The sequence below is a fragment of the Giraffa tippelskirchi genome, chromosome 2 (genome assembly GCF_054371585.1).
Source record: "Giraffa tippelskirchi isolate mGirTip1 chromosome 2, T2T-mGirTip1v1.2.pri, whole genome shotgun sequence".
NCBI classification, from domain to species: domain Eukaryota; kingdom Metazoa; phylum Chordata; class Mammalia; order Artiodactyla; family Giraffidae; genus Giraffa; species Giraffa tippelskirchi.
Genome location: NC_137276.1, coordinates 48971677 through 48990205, shown reverse-complemented (window position 1 = coordinate 48990205; position 18529 = coordinate 48971677). Strand labels below are relative to the sequence as shown.

The window sequence follows — 18529 nt, the reverse complement described above, 5'->3', positions numbered from 1 at the left end:
TTTATGTGCTGTGTGCTCACCAGGTTACCATGCGAGCCTCATTTCCTCACTTTGATGTCTGTTCTCTTTTAATATTGTTTTTACTTTCTGTGCTTTTATTCCACTGTTCTCTGCATGCAGTTCCAGTGCAGTGTTTTCTGAGTGTTGTCACCACAGTCCCGTGCCATCTGCTGTTGTCTTGAAAGCTCCTCCCTGCCAGAGTTCTCTGACCCAAGGGCTCACTGTGACAGTTGTCTGTCAAGACACAGCGCAGGCGTCAAAGAGAAATTCCCATGATTCAGAGTGGGTCCAGGCCTTGAAGCCTGCTAAGAATACCAAAGCCAGAAGAACGCTAAAGTGCTCAAAATCCCTAAACGATGTGGGCGAGAAGGTCCAGGATGCCTTGGAAAGTTTTGACTACGTGGAGAGAACCTGCTCTGAAGAGAAATTGGTACTCCCTCAGGACCCATGTCTCAGAACCAACAGGTTCCACCAGAGAGAAAGAAGAATACTGAATCGCAAAGCCCTGGGCAGTTCCAAACATTCCTGTGTTTCATCCCTTTCTGCCAATCGTTCAGCAGCCTCAGAGGCAGGAGCCAGCAAGGGGGGCATGCATGTCCTGCTTCTGGACGAGAAGGCGGATGGCGAGGCCCTGTCCCGAAGCCGGAAGCTGCTGCGGTACCTGCTCTCACTCTCGCACGGCTCGAGCACCAGCAGCCTGTACCGTTTCCACGAGCCGGAGAGCCGTGCCACCAGCCTGCAGCCCACCAAGTCCTCCAGCAGGCTGGCGGGGAGCACCGGCTTCTACTCCGATGAGATGGGGGACGATGACGTCTTTGAGGACAGCACATCTGCAAAACTGAAGAGCGGGGTGTTGCGGGCGCCCCTCTGCTCCGTGGAGAAGGACAGTGACCTGGATTGTCCTTCCCCCACCTCTGAAAAGGGCCCCCGCATCTCTCCTGTGTCCACATCAGGGGATGCCTGCAGGTTGGTTTGCCGAGAACCACCCTCCTGGCCACCTGTGCTCCCCGTAGCTCCACGGCCTCATCTTGCTTTAATATGTGAAGTTTCCGGAGAATGTATAGGCAGTTGTACACAATTACAGATTAATAGTTTTTCTCCAGAAGAATATATTATTGCTAGCATTTGAAAATCCAATTTCTATGACATGGGTCCCCAAGATAGTTTCATAGATGGTAAAAGATGAAGAAGCTACACATATTAAAGGCCAAGCTGACTCTTCTCAACCAAAAATAAGTAGCCTTTGCATAAAGAAAGTGGAAGAAGGACTAGTACCTCCAGTCTTCCAGCTTGATGGTCTAGATGTTAAGTGTTGCCTTGACCCCCTGCTTCACCTGCAACACCGTGTGCGGGGGAAGGGCTGTTCTCCAGCAGCTGCTTCCTTCCTTCTCTTTAACTTGGATGCAGCAACTTCTGCCCAGGTCCTTACCTACTTCCCAACTTTATCTTCCCAGATGTAGCATCCTTGTCAGGCCTCCAAAATCTTTCAGAATTCCCGTTTGTTGCCACTCTTAGCCTTCTTCCGCATTCTAACCTTTCCACAGCATCCCCTCCTCAGGATCAGCTGTTATCATTTCTTTCAACAGTTGGATCAGATGCCCCCTCACAGACACAAACAGCTGAGAGCCTGGCCTGGGCCAGAGCCCAGCTCCTTTTAGGCCAGGTATCCCTACCTGCTCTCCAGCTGCTGGAAAAGGCCCTTCTGTTTCTCAAAAGTCTGTTAAGTTTCTTGAGGTTAGTGTCTACATCCTGTTGCATGCACCCTTAGAAATAACTATTTAAATTTCTCATTCATTGCTGCTGCTAAGTTGCTTCAGTTGTGTCCGACTCTGTGCGACCCCATAGACGGCAGCCCACCAGGCTCCGCCGTCCCTGGGATTCTGCAGGCAAGAATACTGGAATGGGTTGCCATTTCCTTCTCCAGTGCATGAAAGGGAAAAGTAAAAGTGAAGTCGCTCAGTCGTGTCCGACTCTTAGCGACCCCATGGGCTGTAGCCTACCAGGCTCCTCCGTCGATGGGATTTCCCAGGCAAGAGTACTGGAGTGGGATGCCATTGCCTTCTCCGATTCATTGCTGAGTGGTCCTGAAAAAGAAATGAAATGGCAGTATCTTATAATGGTTTTTCAGGTCCAGGAGAAGCTCTGTGGTTTCTCTGTTTACTTGCTGATAGAGGATGGGAATATGTAGTGTGGTCTGTGAAGGTGAGGTCAGTGATTATAGCTACCAAGCAATGTTCATCATCCTTTCAAGTTCCTGGTATTTTTGAAAGGTAGAGTGCTGGTTTGGTTTTACACAGAAATTTTACCTCTGATTATTTTAACATAATAAGTTCTGGAAGATGCTTCCACATTGCCTTAAAATCACCTTTTAGTGAAGTTCTTAAGTCTTCCCAAAATGACTGCTTTGTCATTTCTTACATCATTTTTTCCTCTCTGATGCCAAATGCCATCCAGACTTTCCGTGTTGGTGCGGTAAGCTAGAAAGTTTTAGTTTGTAGTAGCTGTTTTTCTTTTGTGTTTGTATGTTTTCGTGCTTATAGTCATTTTGTGATGTTTGTTTCTGAACATTTTCCTTGGGCGGACTGACCTTCCACTGAAGCGTCGTCTTCCCTGTCGTGTGGCCCTCCTCGTAAGGACCGACTTTCCTTCCACCGCAGGATCTGTCACTGTGAAGGGGATGACGAGAGCCCTCTGATTACGCCCTGCCACTGCACAGGGAGCCTCCACTTCGTGCACCAGACCTGCCTGCAGCAGTGGATCAAGAGCTCTGACACGCGCTGCTGCGAGCTGTGCAAGTACGAGTTCATCATGGAGACCAAGCTGAAGCCGCTGAGAAAAGTACGTGCAGGGCCACCCTTGGAAGTGATTCAGTCTCGCAGAGATGAGCTCCTGAAGAGTCAGCACTTGGAATTGGGTGGGCCACAGTTGACTTGTGTTCACTTCTTTCGGAAGTGGAGGCCAGTGTGTACATTCATGTTACTAGTACTGATTTCCAAGTCCCTCCTCTCAGGAACAAGCTCTTTCTTTCCTGTCAGTCATCGTGTTTTCTTTTTCCTTGAAACTAAGACTGCCTGCTTGTCTGTATCAGTCATTTGGCCCTTGACCACACACCGTTTTGTGATGTCTTAGTCAGCATTAGACTTTATATGTATTAACTATTCAGGCCTTGCCTCTAATTAGGACCACATTGTGGAGATTAGTGCCTCCCCTGCACGAAGCACAGCCTAATGTAGTGAATTTATTTTTATACACTTGTGACAGATATTTACTAGATAGGAGGTGGGGGCAGATGGGAAAAGAAAGGAACCACAGGCATTACATGAAATACAACTCTCATCAGGTCTCGTATCCTTACTTTTTCTGAGAGGAGCCTCATCCGGCACTCCCCTCCTGTGTAAACACGGGCTGTTTTATGTTCTTTGTGCCCAGCATATGGAGAAGTTTTGTTTGGAAGAATAAAAGACTTGTTCTTATCTCAGAACTTTAATACGTAAATTGCAGGGAGAATCACATAATCAAGTAATAGCACTTGATGTGCCAATAAAACGCTAACTTCCATGGGGACAGCGCATATCAGATATTCGGGGAAGGAAGTGTTCATTGTGGATTGAAGTGCTAGGGAAGCAGAGTGGGGTAGCATCATAGGATGTTTGGTGTTGAAGCAGTTCTTGAAAGATCACTAGGATTCAGAGGGAAAGTGAAAGGAGCCTAGAGAGGTTGCATTGTCTCCAGAGGAAAGCATCCACCTAAAGGTAGGTGAGCATTTAGGAGGAAAGGCTGGAACTGAATGTATCTTAGAAACTCAGGGGAGTGTTTTAGGAGGGAAACCAGGTGAAGAAACTGTATCACACCACAGCAGAAAGCAATCTATATGGTAGAGAAGGCAGGCCCAAGCTACTTTAAAAAAAATGCTTTTCCCCGTAAAAGCCTTATCATTTATCAGGTACCTTACTCTATACTGATCCCTCAAGCAGGTCTTATGGCACTGTGACCTGTATAGGTAGTCCACGAGGCTCTACTTTCAGCTTATCCTACATAGAACCATCTGGAAAGGCTGTGACTAGGGCTGGCAGAGGATATGCAGTGTTCACACTTGTTCTTTTTCTCTACCTTTATGTGTTTTCTTCTGATTCGGAAACCAGTAAATGAAAAAGAAAATCTGGCTATTTGGAGTAAATTAATGAGCTCCTAGAGGAGATGGGACTGGGACAGACTGCTTGTACCAGGAACTCTTAGCATCGATTTCACGGTGTTGCTGCCAAAGTAGCAGAGGACCAAAGAGTGAGCGCCTCCCGCCATCACCGTCACGCCATAGTGCCACCCATCTGCTAGTGTGTTGTGGTGTCATCCGCCCCCCTTCTTCCCCTCACTCACGCCAGTCAGCAAGTCAGGAAACAAAAACGTGCTACCTGGGTCTTAGCCCAACACGCTGTTTTCATCCGGACCAAAATCATAAAATCTTATCAAGCCAGTGAATGCCTGCTTGCAGGACTAAGCAGCCAGGGGGATTGGACTGCTGGTGGTGATTCATAGCTCATCTCAATCCCAGCTTCTCTTCATTGCATAGAAAGTTGGCTGTCGACAGAATACCAGTGCCTGGTACCTGGTTGAAGCCACGTGGTTTAAAGGGAACAACTCAGTGTCTGGGGAAATTCATCTAGCTTGGGCAAGGGGGAGAAGGGAGGGAAGCTGGTCTTACCATCAACAAAGGCCCGGGAGCCTGAGCCTCACGTTGTGTGCTGTCTTTCCAGTGGGAGAAGCTGCAGATGACGTCTAGCGAGCGCAGGAAGATCATGTGCTCCGTGACCTTCCATGTCATCGCCATCACCTGCGTGGTCTGGTCCTTGTATGTGCTCATCGACCGTACCGCCGAGGAGATCAGGCAGGGGCAGGCAACAGGTACATGGTCAGAACGAAAGGTGTGCCCAGCCAGGGTATCCTGAATGCCACAGTGGGTCTTAGGATTGGGGTATTACTCCAGGTTGATTTTCAAGTCTGACCTCCAATGTCTGGGCTTCTAGAGGGAGATATCAGTTACGACACATCGTACATCCTTTTTGGATGTTTCTTGTGCTGTGGTGGTAGTTTGTATAACCCTGTCAGGGGGTTTCCCTGGCAATCCAGTGGTTACGACTTTGCCTTCCAATGCAGGGGGCACAGGTTCGATCCCTGGTCAGGGAGCTAAGATCGATCCCACATGCCTTGTGGCCAGGAAGCAAAACATTAAGTAGAAACAGTATTGTAACAAATTGAATAAAAAGGCTTTAAAAATGGTTCATATTAAAAAAAAAAAAAAAAAAACTTAAAAAAAAGAAAAACACCCAGTCAGAAGAGATCAAATCATGGAGAGAATTTCCACGAATGCCTCCTGGAAGCACAGGATGAAAGGGCATGGATGAGCTTTTCCATGTCTCCTCCAACAAAACTGGATTTGATGAGTTAAGAATCTGCTTTACTTCACATCTTAAATAAGGTCTACTGATAGGCTAACTGGGTTTTTTCCCTTCTAGGAATCCTAGAGTGGCCCTTTTGGACTAAGTTGGTGGTTGTGGCCATTGGCTTTACTGGTGGACTTCTTTTCATGTACGTTCAGTGCAAAGTGTACGTACAGTTATGGAGGAGACTCAAGGCCTATAACAGAGTAATCTATGTCCAAAACTGTCCAGAAACAAGCAAAAGGAATATTTTTGAAAAATCTGCACTAACAGAGCCCAACTTTGAAAATAAAGATGGACATGGAGTCTGTCATTCCGATACAAACTCTTCTTCTTGCACAGAACCTGAAGACACTGGAGCAGAGATCATTCACGTCTGATGGCGCGGAGGTTGTAGTTCTCCTGGACAGCTGAGAACAGCTGAAGGAAATTGTTTACTGCCAATTGTATACATTTTCTTATGTCCTTTAATAGCATAGACTGGGCAGGTGACTATTTTTAATGGCTTCTCTTTTTTCTAAACCCTCCTTAGTGACTCTCCTGGAAAACTCTCATCAGCTGTGCCCGGCTGGGTTCTGCTTCTGCCAGCGAGTCTACGGGAAGGGAGGGTGGACAAGCCTGTGACACCATGATGGGGTGCTGGCTGGGTTCTGGCTCGTGGTCTTGAGCAGAATGAGAGAACAAGATGCCAAACCTGAGGGAAGAATAGGAGCAGGTGGTGCCTGGGCCCTGCCGCGCCTCTTCTGGTTGGCAGGTCCCCACCTCCTGCCCACTAGGTGAACTGTTGGGAAGGACCAGCCTGGGGAGAGGCTTCTCCACCACTGAACAGGGTCCGGGGAGGCTGCCACTGACAGTTCCCGAGCAGACGGGCCGTGGTGCTCTGTGCGTGGTGGTGAGTGATTCACTAAGCAAAGCAAAGCACTTTACAAAAAGAGAATCTTTATTTTGTAATACGTGTGTCACGTGGGATTGACATTTGAGAGAACGTCTCATTTAGAAACCTTCCTTTCATGACCCTGATTATCTCCTTCACACTGTCATGGATCTGAAACCCTTTTTGCCTTATATATGCTAAGAAATGTGACTTCTCCTCTGTGTCCATAAAAGGGACTTGTAAAGCGGAACAAACAGGTCGGAGGCATTTTTCATAACATTTTGTGGGGATGAATGGAGAGTAAATGGCAGTTCGAGCATAATTCCTGTGGTTTTGAGCCTGTTTTATGACAAGTCTTCATGTCATAGGGCTGCCCTAAACGTTTCTTTTTTAAGTCAGTCCTGAAGAAGAAGGGTTCATGAGATCTAAATGAAAGGAAGTGAGGCATCAGAACAAAACGGAATATTTAAAAACTCTTCCTTTACAGACAGACCTCTCCAGTTTGTGCTGACTTCACAGTGAAGGAGTAGGCATGTATTGCCCAGCTGGGGCACAGGCTGAAGGTGCTCTCAGGGGCCCCTGCTCCTGGCACCTTCTGTGGGTCGCTGCCCAGAGCAGAGAGGCAGATGGGCTGTCTCTGGGCTGAGGGCCAGGAATGAGCAGCAGACTGCCACGGTCCACCGTGTCCCTGCTCCCAGCCACACCCCTGCCCATTTGTCGCCTTAACTGGACTGAACCCCTGGCCCTGCTTTCAGTCCATTCTGTCATCAGGGATTATCTCCTGTACCATTTTTTCATAAAACCAAAATCACTACCATCAAATGGCCTTTGTACCTTTAAAAAGGTCTGCTTAAAATTCTGTTTTTAAAGACCAGTTTCATCATACCAGGCAAAAGAGAGTCAACTCCAGAAAAATAGCCCAGGGAGTTCTGCAGTGTGAGATGAGTGTGCCCAGGCACTTACTCTCTGGGCAGCTCTCTGGGTGTCTCGGGTAGGAGGCCCTAGGGTCCTGCCCTCCATCCTCTGAGCCTCAGGTGTTTTGTCCAAGTAGGAAGCAAACAGAAAATGATTCCTTTGCATTTCAGCATGGAAGCCCTATGGTTTGTTTTGAAAGCCAGGAGGTTCTTAAGCCCTTGGGGGCGGGCTTTGCCTTGCTGTGGCTTCTCTGGCCTGGCAGGTGCTATCCAGCTGTAGCCCACCCCTGGAAATAGGTCAGCTTGTCCTCTCCGTTTCCCAGGCCACATCCAGCACGTGCCTGTGCTCACTGTGCCCCAAAGTGCAATTACCTACGCCCCTTCCAAGCCTGGGCACACCAAACAGCTACAGACGGTCTGCTCAGGAGAGCCACATCCCAGGTCTGCCTTTCCGGTGCCCTTTAGGAACTGCCCAGGCAAGGCCCCTTGTCCCTCTTGACAGCAGGTGAGTCGTCAGGGAATACTGAGAGAGATTTCTAAGTGGCCACCATTCCCCTTCCCCCCAGTGGAGCCCCTTGTGCTGTCCCTGAAAAGCACTGAGACTTCTGATAGAGAGGAGAGTGTGCTCAGGCGGGGATAGCCCCAGGACAGCCCAGCCAGTGTGGCTGGCGCCCCACCTATGGCAGAGGTGCCTTCATAACCAGCACTGTTGTGTTGCTCCCATGGCCCACCCAGGCTCTCACAGGATGCTCTCTCACACCATCTCCCACCTCCAGCCAAGCTCCTAAAAGCCTCTGCCTATGGATGGTCAGCCCCATGTCCTTTTCCTTCCTGGGATGGCGCACACACAGCTACCCCATTGCCTTTTTCTGTCCTCGCAGGTTCTGTTGACCACCTCTGACCCCCAACTTAGTCCCAGCACTAATCCCCGCCCCCGCCAGGGACTGACAGTGAAGTGTGAGGCCCTGGTGAAGTGGTGCTGTGCTGCCACCTAGTGGGAGCTGTGGATCTGCCAGGCGTTCCTTTAGTCTGTGTCAGCTTGCCCTCTAGGTTCCTTGAAGAGTTAATGATTCCCCATTTCTTCATCATTTTGCACCTGGCTGAACAATATAGAAACGTGGGGTGAGCTTGCAGGTCTCAGGGCCCAGAGGGCTGGTATCTGAAGGCCAGGCGAGGGGGAGAGGGAGGCAGCCTGGGGTGTCGCCAGCCAACCGTCTCTGACTCAGCCTCTGCTTCTCCTCAAACTGTAGTTCCACTGAAGCACTTTTGTGCCTGAGTTTAAAATTTTACTGAGAATTGTAAAAGATCTCTTCATCCTCCAGACCTGTACTGTCTCTTGCTTTTTTTTTTTTTGGCTTCGGTCCATTCTTTTCAATCTTATGGGTCCAGTTTCAAAACCTGCAGGTGTGCCCTACCTGGCTACAGACACACAGGCCCCGGGCAGTTGGGTGGGCCCGAAAGCCTTGTGTAGAGCTGCCCCCCTGACTGGTGGTCGGCCCTGGAGCCAGAGGAGGATAGGACACACGGGATGAAGATCCACGATGGTGTGGATTTGGCCTGATGCAAACACACTTCTGAGATACTTTCCCTCTTGGATCTGATTTGAAGTTTGCAGCTTCTATCTCTAGCCCAAGGAAAGACTGAAACATAGGGTAACAAAAGCATTTGTCTTTGTTTTGAAAGTAATGAAATTGTGCAACTCATCACCTATGTAGATGCAATGTTTATAGGATGTTGATTGTTAATAAAGACCAAATTTACACTGGCATGTGTGGTGTAGTTTCTAACAGGCACTTCACACTTGAAGTTTTTCTCAACTTAGAAACTTTCTAGTTATCTAAATGTCTAGTTTTGTATCATTTTGTGTATGTTCACTGTTTCTCAGTATTACTGCTTGAATAATTCTCTGTATGGGTGGGGGTCTGTTTGTACTATACACGGAGTGTCTAATTGCAGCAATAAAGCATTTCTTTAAAAAGGAGCTTTGCCATATGAGTGTTTTCCTGCCAGAAAGCTGGGAATATTGACAGGCGCTCCAGTGGTCTGATCTCCTTTCCGGGTTCCTCTGGCTTCCATATCAGAGAGGATCATGCAGCCTAGGTCTGTCCCTGTAAGGGAGGCTGGATCCCCCAGACGCTGGCGGTCAGTGGGGAGGAGTGGGTTCTGGAGAGCGTGTGAGCATGAGAGTGAAAGCTGAAGTCATTCTCACAAGTATGCTTGTTCCAAATATCCGGACTCTACTTGGATTCACCACGGTGAGGAAAGCCAGACTCAAGTTCAGGGTGTGTATGGCAGCATGACCATTGGAGCGATCCATGGCTTAACTTGCCTCATCTTGCTAAACCATTGACTGATGCAGTCCAGCAGAGTGAGGAAGTGTGGCAAGGCTGGCAGGATTGCTGGCGATAGCTGAGGCTAGCTGTACTTCCTGGCTCCTGGTGAAAGGTTGTTGCTGAACCATGAAAGACACCGGGATTCTTGGCCTCTGGAGGAGAAAAATTCAATCCAGGGCCAGAGACAAGGCTTGATCGCTCAGAGCTTTTGTGTAATAAAGTTTTATTAAAGTATAAGATAGAGAAAGCTTCTGACATAGACATCAGAAAGGGGCAGAAAGAATACCCCCCTGCTAGTCTTTAGCTGGATTTTATATAGCTACTAGCAGTCTGCTAATTAAAGAAAGGAAATGTCTCAAAACTCAGACAGTGGCACCAGGTGAGTCATCCAGGGCCATAGAAGATGGACAGGAATCTTGAAGAAAGGCAGATTACCATAAAAATAGTTTCATTAACATAGATTAGGAGAACCGTACTGGTTTGTCAAGTTAGTTCTGAGCCTTTAGGCGAACCGACTTGAAGACAGAGTCTGGGGTAAACGCATAGTATATTAACATAGCTTAAACATTTCCATAAGAAAAATGCATTGGTTAGCTCAAGGTTTGAGAAAAGTTCGGGTGGACCCCGGTGTCGTATGGCAACACAGAGCTTTAAGAGAAACCTCTTTTTAAATTTGTATAGAGAAGGGGAAAAAATACAACACTAGTTTGTTTCCTCCTGCCGCTTAAGAGAGAGAAAAAATGTCGGACACTTGCAGCCTATTTCCTCTGTTTGGAGACCCCTGGCCTTCATGCCTGTTACCCTCTCACTGGTGGGGCTTCCCCGAATAATGCCCATGTGGTTGATCCTCCAGTCTTGGGACTGCAAACCACTCCTGGGGCTGGGAGTGCTTCCTCTGTGCACACGAAATGAAAGGAGGGAGACCAAGGTCGCCCCAACATACTGTGTGGGTGAGCCGGGAGAATTGGCCCACAAGTTCAGGGCACCACAGAGGGCTGCCAGGAGACTGGGGAGCTATGCAAGGGGCTGCTTTGCTAGTGTCCTCCTCGCCTGACTTGGGAGAACAGGACCCGGAAACTGAAGGCAGCTGTGGAAGCTCCTAGAGGAGGGGACGGCCGCAGAGCAGCCGGACCTGCTGGACCTGCTCAGGCGTGCGCTTGCAGGAGCGATAGAGACTAGTGCCCCCCGGGCTCGCTGGAGCTCAACTGTTTGTTGGGGGGAATGTTGGGAGCCTGGAGCTGGAAGAGAGATCTTCCGTAAGAATGTGAGGAGGGGGCTTCCCGTGAGGGGCTTCGATTCTTTGGGGACCTGATGAATTTTAGTGAGTTTGGCTGAAGAGAAGGAAATGGCAACCCACTCCAGTTCTCTTGAAAATCCCATGGACAGAGGAGCCTGGTAGGCTACAGTCCATGGGGCTGCAAAGAGCCGGACATGACTGAACAACTTCTCTTACTCACTTACACTTTGGCTGAAGAGACACCGAATAAGGTCTTGTTGCAGCGAGGCTTTGAAACAATGCCACCCCCAAGCCTCTTCGCCCTTCGTTGTGAGCCACAGAATGATGGGTTAAGGCACACTGCTAGGGGAACTTCCAGTCCTCTAGGTCAGGAGGTGGCCACTGGTGCTCACAGAGCAGCCTCCTGTTTGGTAAATACACTTAGAGACACACAGCCTTGTCCCTTCATGGACATACTGTGTTCAGCTTATTTCCTGCTACACTGGCAGATCCTGTGTCCTGGAAACCCTACAATATTTACACGCCCTCTTATAGAAAAAGTTTGCCAGCCCTTGGTCTGTGTGATGGGTGCCCCTGGAGTTGTTGGTGCATAGCCCATGTGGTGACAGAGATGTAGACGGCCCTCTTCTAGGGCCTGTCCTTTCTCCCAGGCCTCAGAGGTGCCCCAGTGACCAGTTGTCCTACTACGCATCTCTGTTGCTGGTTCTGGAAAGAGCTGAGGTTAGTTCAGGAGTAAAAGGAAGAAGGGATGAGACTACTGTCCTGAGCTGAGAGCTCCCACGGCCCCTCAGCTGTCAGAGAAGCCTCGTCTGGCCTGCCTCGCCAAGCTGCTTCTGGGAGCTGAAATGAGAGCAGCAGAGTCCAGGCTCTCTGGGGGCATCTCAGGGTCCCCTCTGCATGAAGCAGGTGTCTGGAGGTCCAGTGGGCCAGGGAGCCGAGCCGAGCTCCACTTTGGTCCCCTTGTCCAGCTTCCACCCTTTCACTTGAGACACACAGACACAGGCTCTCGGCAGAGGGGAGCTGGCCTCACTGTGTTGCCTGGCACCACTGTGGGGGAACCAGGGGGTAGATGTGAAAAAGGCAACACAGGTTGTTGCAAGAAAGAGTAGTCTGTTACCCTCATTCTTCCACTTTTCTGTTGTTAAATGCCCTGTTACAGAACAGTGATGAGGGTAGATGGTAGCTGTTGGTGGGGGTGATTTTTTATTAATTTATTTTTTAATTGAAGGATAATTGCTTTACAGAATTGTGTTGGTTCCTGCCAAACATCAACATGAATCAGCCATTGGTAAAGTTTGTCCCCTCCCTCTTGAACCTTGCTCTGGTGGGGGTGATTTTGTGGATTGGTTGGTTCATAGCAACAAAATCTTGGTAACAATATCCCTCCTGATTTTTCCCGCAAAACTTTTCTGGCCCATATAATCCAGTCACCTGAGAGCCCTGGTCCTGGGGCTCTTTCCACAGACATAGGGGTGTCCTGAAGGAAGTGTGTTCTGAAGGAAGAGTAGGAACTTTCTGGGCAAAGAAGAGAGAAAAGTACCTTTTCTCCAAACAGAACGGGGGCAGCTTTTGCCTAGATGGGATCACAAAGATTATGGCTTTTTTGTGTGGGGAGGGGATGTGAGCTGTTTGGGGTGATTGGAACATAGCATGTTGGAGACTTGTTTTGAGCAAACTCCTTTATTTTTATGACAACCAGTTCTTAATTCATTCAACAAGAATTTATCTGGGTACCTACTGTATGCAAGAGATTAGACTAAGCATAAATAGAACAGAAAATCATCTTCCCATTTCTCAGCAAGAACATCCATCCGTCGTGTTGCTCTGCTGGGCTGCCTACCGTGAAGCGCTGAGCTGGGTGTAAGGGATAGAAGGGGCACAGTCTTATTCTGTGTAGGAAAGGTCCCTGCAGTCTTTACACACTCTGATCAAAGTATGGCATTTGCTAAAGACTGGGGGACAAACAGGAAAATGCTCCAAAGCAAAGTTACAAAAGCTGAGCTACATCGTGGTCCAATCTGGGGAGTGTTTGGTTTGAAGCCAGGAGCCTGGGTTCTGCAGGCCACTTCCCAGGAATCCGAAGGTCCACCCCTTGGCGGCCCCAGGAGCCTGCCCACCCTGGCAGGCTGCAGTCTGGGGGCCGAGCCCAGCCTCGAGCAGCTGGCCGTCCTGCAGTGAGACAGGCTCAGGCGGCTACTCAGATGGCCACGCTGTTGGGAATCCGGTCTGGGGACAAGTAGTAATAAGGCAGCTTCTTGTTCTTGTTGCGCTCGGCAATCACGCTGACGATGGAGTCGAGGTTCTTATGGAACCGGGCCATGGCCTCCTTTACGGGCTTCTCGATGAAATGCTCCTCTGGATACATGCCCAGGAACAGCTGAGACCCAGACAGACAGAGACAAGTTAACCTGTGATGAGGTGATGTAAACCGAAAGAACTCATCCCCCCCGCCGCCCAGAGCCCAGCCTTTGGGAGGCAAGGCCTGTGCTCATCACCGCTCCCCGCATCTCCACCCACTGCCACCAGCTGAGAGCCCCCGAGTATGCTCTTGGGCTGGGGCCTCACAGATCAATGCCCTGCTGCAGGGAGGCTATAAGGACCGGTAATGGCTCAGGCAGATGTGGAGGCTGGGGGTGGTCCTGGCTGTGGTGGGCACGTGGCCAGGTCCCCAAGCACACTCCCGCCTAGTGTTGGGGCCACAGGGGCACAGGGCCAGTCTGGCCTTCTCTCCAGCTCAGGTCAGCCACAGCCAGGCTCTGCTGAGGTGGTGTGCCCATTTGCACACTCACACAAATGTCTGCAAATTGAAACTAGGGTATCTTTTAGAAACAAGATCTGAGAATGTTAAAATTGGAAAGTTTCATAGCCAGGGCTGGGCAGGGTGGGAGAAGTGTTCTGCACTGTTGATGGGATGTTGGATTCAGCTTGTGGAGGCCCATTCAGTCTCAACATTCTTTGACCAAGAAATTCCTCTACAAGGAATGTACTGGTTCTGTTGGAACACATGTGCTGAGACCTATATGTGAAGATGTTAGGGACCAAGACAAAGGTCCCAAAGCAACACAGTGCCAACAAATGCTGGTGGGTCTGCGGCCAGTTCAACCAGCCGGTCATTCTGAGCAGCACTGAGCTAACACCAGGGGGTGGTGTTTGAAAGCCGGCTTTGGGTTTTGGAATTAGGTTCAACGGGTTGTGTGAGTATGGGAATGTCTCAAAAGATACCCAGAAAACTCAGCCCTCACCTGTGGGGTGCCAGGGAGAAACCCACATGAAAGAGCTTTGCCAACAGTGGGGATGGGTGGGGTGTGCCCTTGTGGGGAGCGTCACAGTGGAGCAGTGACCCCTGCTCTTCTGCCCCATCCCACTCTGAGCTCCATCCAGGCTCTGGCCTGAGGACCTCACAGGTCCCTCCAGCCTTGCAAGTCAGGATTCCTGGCCAGCAGGGGTCCAGCCTGAGCCCTGAATCACAAAACCCTGGGACTGAGGAAGGGGTTAAACCTGGTCTCACCTCATTGTCCTGAAACTGGCTTAGTGCCCACACTGCGCCCAGATGCCAGCAGGAGCGGCCACGGTCGGGCAGCGTGTCCACGATCTGCTCGATGGTGACCGTACCCTTGGCCGTCGGTGGCGGGGCTCGCATGGTCGGGGGGGCGTTGGGGATCCAGGAACACCAGTCATACTGCAGGGACGGCACCGACCCGGCTGGGTGCCACTGCAGTGCAGCCATCACCCACCTTTGCCTCCCATGCCACCTCCCTGAGCCCCCTCCTCCAACTTCAGCGGGGCCAGGAAAGCCCCCTCCCTCATACTGGCCTCCAGTGCTTAGCACAGAACTGAACTCCACTGGCCACTGGCAACACCAGACTCCTGGCCCCTCCGCCCCCGCCCCTGTTGAGGAAGTTTGGTGGCCCACCCAGGGCCCTCAGAAACAGCTGAGGTGGCCCTGGCCATCTCCCACCCAGAGGGCTCGCCCTGCCCTTGCCCACCTGGCCGAAGTTCACCGCCGCGTGCTGGGCTGAGGCCGTGAAGATCACCACGGTCAGGTACTCACACAGCTTCTCCTTGCTCTTGATGGACTTGGGGAAGCCTAAGGGAGAGTCCTGGGCTGGCTGAGGCCCCAACCCCAGGGAGGGCCACTCGACCAGTAGACTCCCACCCATGCAGGTCCCTGGGTGCCCACACACCAGCATTGGGAGGGCCCGGGCACGGGCAGGACACATTGGAAGAACTTGGCTGCTTGGCCCAGTGTTCCAGGTGCTTCTGCCCTGGCTCTTGGAAAGCCCCTGAGATAGCCCCATGGGGCACACTGAAGGTCAGGTGTCCCCTGGGAGCTGTGGCCTCAGCACCAGGTGCTAAGATGGAGGCCGACGGCCAGCATCACCTAGAGCTATTCAGCGGTACAGGGGAGAGAGAGGAGAGGGCCGGGGGGTGGAGAGCAATCCCCACCTGAGGCCTTCTTGCCCCGCATGCCATACATATAAACGTCCTTCACAAACTCCTGTAGCTCCTGGTCCTCCTCCACCACCTGGTCGCTCTCGTAGTAGATGTCCACCACCTCGGCCGTGAACCTGGCTCAGGAGGAGAGGCCCAGCCAAGAGTGGGTGACCAGCCAGGGTCTGCAGAACTGGCCCCTTGGCCCCCTCTGTGACCCCATCACTTCTTGATGTCTGGATTCAGGTCACACTCTCCCCCACCCCTGTCAAACCTGGCATAGCCCCGTTCCCCCATCACTGCCCTGACAATGGAGCCAGGGCTCCTGGCCCACTGAGTCAGCGGTCCAGCACCCCTGGTCATGACCATCAGAGCCCCGCCCACTCCTCCTGCAGGCCCGCAGCTCCCGCTGCCCAGAGCTGACCCCCCAGCCCTGTAGCTCACGTCTTGATGGCCTCCCACACCAGGAGCCCGTCGTCCCGGTAGAAGTAGTAGGGAATGTCTTCTGTGTTGTCCATGCCCCGGGCCTTGATGGCCTCAGGGAAGCACAGGGAACTGTAGGTCAGGTCCTGCATGGCCCTCTGCACCATCTGCACATGCCCACCGCCCCCGGTAGCGTTGGCCTTGAGCAGGAGGGGAGGAAGTGCTGTGAGCCAAGGCCAGTTCCTCCAATGCCAAACCTCAGCATGAGAAACTGTGAAAGGGCAGGGAGATGTCCAGGCCCACCAGAGCAAGCCCATGTCCAGTGAGGTGGAGGGGGAGGGACATTTAACTCGGAGCATGCCCAGGGCAGCCCCAGGAGGAGTTATGGGGAGGAGCCTTGTCCTGATCCCAATATGAGGGGCTGAGATGCAGGAGGGAGGGGTGAACTCCCCACCCAAGTGGTGCAGTGAGGACAGCAGGTAGTGTGGAATCCAGGCCAGAGCGGCCCCTGGACCAGACCTGCTCTTGTTCTGAGCACAGGCTGCCCGGAGCTGACCATTGCTTTCAGAGACCTGACCTTTGAGCACAAGACAGGGGCATACACTGGACCCCAGGACACACACCACTCTGCTGAGGGCCTCTTGTGTGCCTAGTGAGGGCTGCTGGTCATCATCCCAGCTGCAGAGATGCTGGTACACGTGCTTGCAGGCAGGCATACATGTGGCTGAGTGCTCAAAGCACAGAATCTTCCAAGGAGAACTTGGGGGTTGGGAACAGACACTGGTCCACGGTGGGCATTTGACCCGAGCAGGACCAACAGAGTTGCTCCCCGGTACTTTCTATTTGCATGGAAGATGATGTCACTGTGTGGGAACGTAAGCTTGGAGCTCGCTGTGATGTCCCCCCTCCCACTGGGGGAAGCCTGTCTGCAGAGCCCGTCTCGGAGAGTGAGGCCCAGACAGTTTAAAGAGCGGAAGAGTGCCTGCCAATGGGCTTGTACCCTAGGGACACTGAGTCCCAGGCCCCGTGTATGAGGCATCCTAGAGGGCAGGGGTTGCCTGGGGGCTTTGGGCCCAGCACCAGGTGTTGAGGTGGAGGCCACGGGCCAGCATTGCCCAAGGGAACATGGAGCGAGGAGCTGACGCGCCCGAACATGTCCGGGTGTGTGAGATGACATAGTCCCATTCCAGCTGTAGCTAGCCTGAGATGAGTTTTGTCATTTTCTGCCCAAATGGTGACTCGACCCTTGGGATGGTCTGGCTGGCTTACTAACTGGAGGTGGGAAAGGAGGAAGGTTGAGGGTAAGGCTGTGGGAGGGTCCAGGCTCAGTAAGCCTCCAGAGGGGTCACAGCAAGGGGTACTGCCTGAGAGGGTGTGATGGGTGGGTGGGGACCCAGGCCCCACTGAAGGGAAGAGTGAGCTGGGAGTGCCGACGGCCTGGAAGGGAGGAAGGGTAGGAGGCTGTGCTGAGTGATAGACAGCAGAGTGGGTGGGAGATGTGGGGGCAGGCAGGCACGGTTTACACGCACATGTCGGGGGAGGGGAGGGGAGGGGAGGGAGGAGGTGACAAGGATACCGTGGTGAGGAGGAAGAGAGGGTGCATGGAAGGGGCGGACCGTGGCCAGAGAACATGGTGGGCTTCACTCGGAGCGCCCCCAGCCTCCCACCCTTCCCAGGCCTCCACCTGTGTGGTGCCTAGGGGGCTGGTCTCCCAAGAGGAAATCTGGGCCTCAGGTCGGGTGGGGGCCGCCCAGGTTCTTCCGGCACTGGGGTGGGCGGGAGGAGGCCCTCACCTTGTCAAAGAGGCCGTACTCGCAGATGAGCTGCTCCCGGGCCTTGGTGTTGATGGCGATGGTGAACCGCACGTGTGCCACCAGAAGCTGGTGCAGCGACAGGAGCAGACCTCAGAGGTGGCCAGGGCAGGGGCTCCCAAACCAGTCTGCGCCTCCTCGGGGTCCCCAGCCCCCCAGCCCCACCCCACCCCAGTGCACTGTGGAGGAGCGATGCCAGGGCTCACGGAGGGAGTGAAGCTGGCGTGTCGACCTGCACTGCTGCGAGCTGCTGGCATGGCAGCCTGGGGACTGCGCTCTGATGCTCAGCAAGAATGATCATGATGAAAATGACCATCGTCAATGCTTACACAGAGCGTAACTGTGCGCTGGGCACTCTGAAATTCTCTGAATTTGTCTACTATTTCAACCCTGACAGTGATCCTAGGAAGCAAGTGTACTATCTGATCTCGGTGTTACAGATGGGGAAATGGAGGTAATTTAAGCCCGCAGTCACTCCAGCAGGTACTATCCCCTGCCCCATGTCCTCAGGACCCAGCAGGCTCCAAGCTGCTTTCTTCCTGTGGGTGCCTCATCTCCTCCCCAGCCTCTCCAGGGCTCTCTTACAGCTACTCCCAGCCACAGTCCTGTGGGGATGTCGGTGCCCCTCCTCCCTTCCTTCTGTCCTCTACTCCCATATCTGATACCTCTCCCCCTGGGTGAGGCAGGAGCTCGCTGTACCTTGAAAATGGGGTGCACGGCAGGCAGGTGGCGGTACATGGCGATGCCAAACACCTCAGACACCAGATGAGTGCGCAGAAGGTGGGTGATGGTCTGGTGGACATGGAAGTCACTGGAGCGCACCCAGATCTTGGCCAGGAGCCAGTCATACTTTGCATCCGAAGGGAGAAAAATGGGATTCTCTTCTCCCGGCACCTGGTTGAGCTGATAAGTTGGAGAAAGAGAAGATATTGCAATATTTCGCTCCAGACTGTAACTGTAGGAGAGTCCGGCCTCTCAGGAAATTCCAGGAAAATCCATATTTCTGAAACAGAGACTTTGAATCATGAAAGGATCACGGAGGAGGGCAGAGGCCCAGGGTTTGTAGCAATT

At 52.1% G+C, this 18529-nt stretch overlaps 2 protein-coding genes across 33 annotated transcripts in view; one reads left to right on the top strand and one right to left on the bottom strand.

Moving 5' to 3' along the window:
• The window catches only part of MARCHF8 (membrane associated ring-CH-type finger 8), a 105668-nt gene extending 96467 nt beyond the window's left edge, over nucleotides 1-9201 (top strand). For 21 of the 29 annotated variants that reach the window (XM_081560686.1, XM_081560797.1, XM_081560707.1 and 18 more), the window contains 3 exons: nucleotides 2658-2838; nucleotides 4752-4899; nucleotides 5511-9201. In XM_081560686.1, coding sequence (XP_081416812.1) covers nucleotides 2658-2838; nucleotides 4752-4899; nucleotides 5511-5815 — 634 coding nt within the window. In that variant the 3' untranslated portion in view covers nucleotides 5816-9201. Of the gene's footprint in view, nucleotides 1-120; nucleotides 967-2657; nucleotides 2839-4751; nucleotides 4900-5510 lie in introns of all 29 variants that reach the window. The other 8 variants (XM_081560623.1, XM_081560654.1, XM_081560636.1 and 5 more) reach the window with 3 other exon arrangements.
• A 3256-nt stretch (nucleotides 9202-12457) lies between these two features.
• ALOX5 (arachidonate 5-lipoxygenase) overlaps nucleotides 12458-18529 on the bottom strand; it is a 44460-nt gene continuing 38388 nt past the window's right edge. The window contains exons 8-14 of one of the 4 annotated variants that reach the window (XM_081560577.1): nucleotides 18158-18361; nucleotides 17441-17527; nucleotides 15669-15847; nucleotides 15240-15361; nucleotides 14780-14880; nucleotides 14302-14472; nucleotides 12458-13170 (exon numbers count right to left, since the gene is read on the bottom strand). In XM_081560577.1, the coding sequence (XP_081416703.1) occupies nucleotides 12991-13170; nucleotides 14302-14472; nucleotides 14780-14880; nucleotides 15240-15361; nucleotides 15669-15847; nucleotides 17441-17527; nucleotides 18158-18361 (1044 nt within the window). In that variant the 3' untranslated portion in view covers nucleotides 12458-12990. The remainder of the gene's footprint in view (nucleotides 13171-14301; nucleotides 14473-14779; nucleotides 14881-15239; nucleotides 15362-15668; nucleotides 15848-17440; nucleotides 17528-18157; nucleotides 18362-18529) is intronic. The other 3 variants (XM_081560588.1, XM_081560595.1, XM_081560602.1) reach the window with 3 other exon arrangements.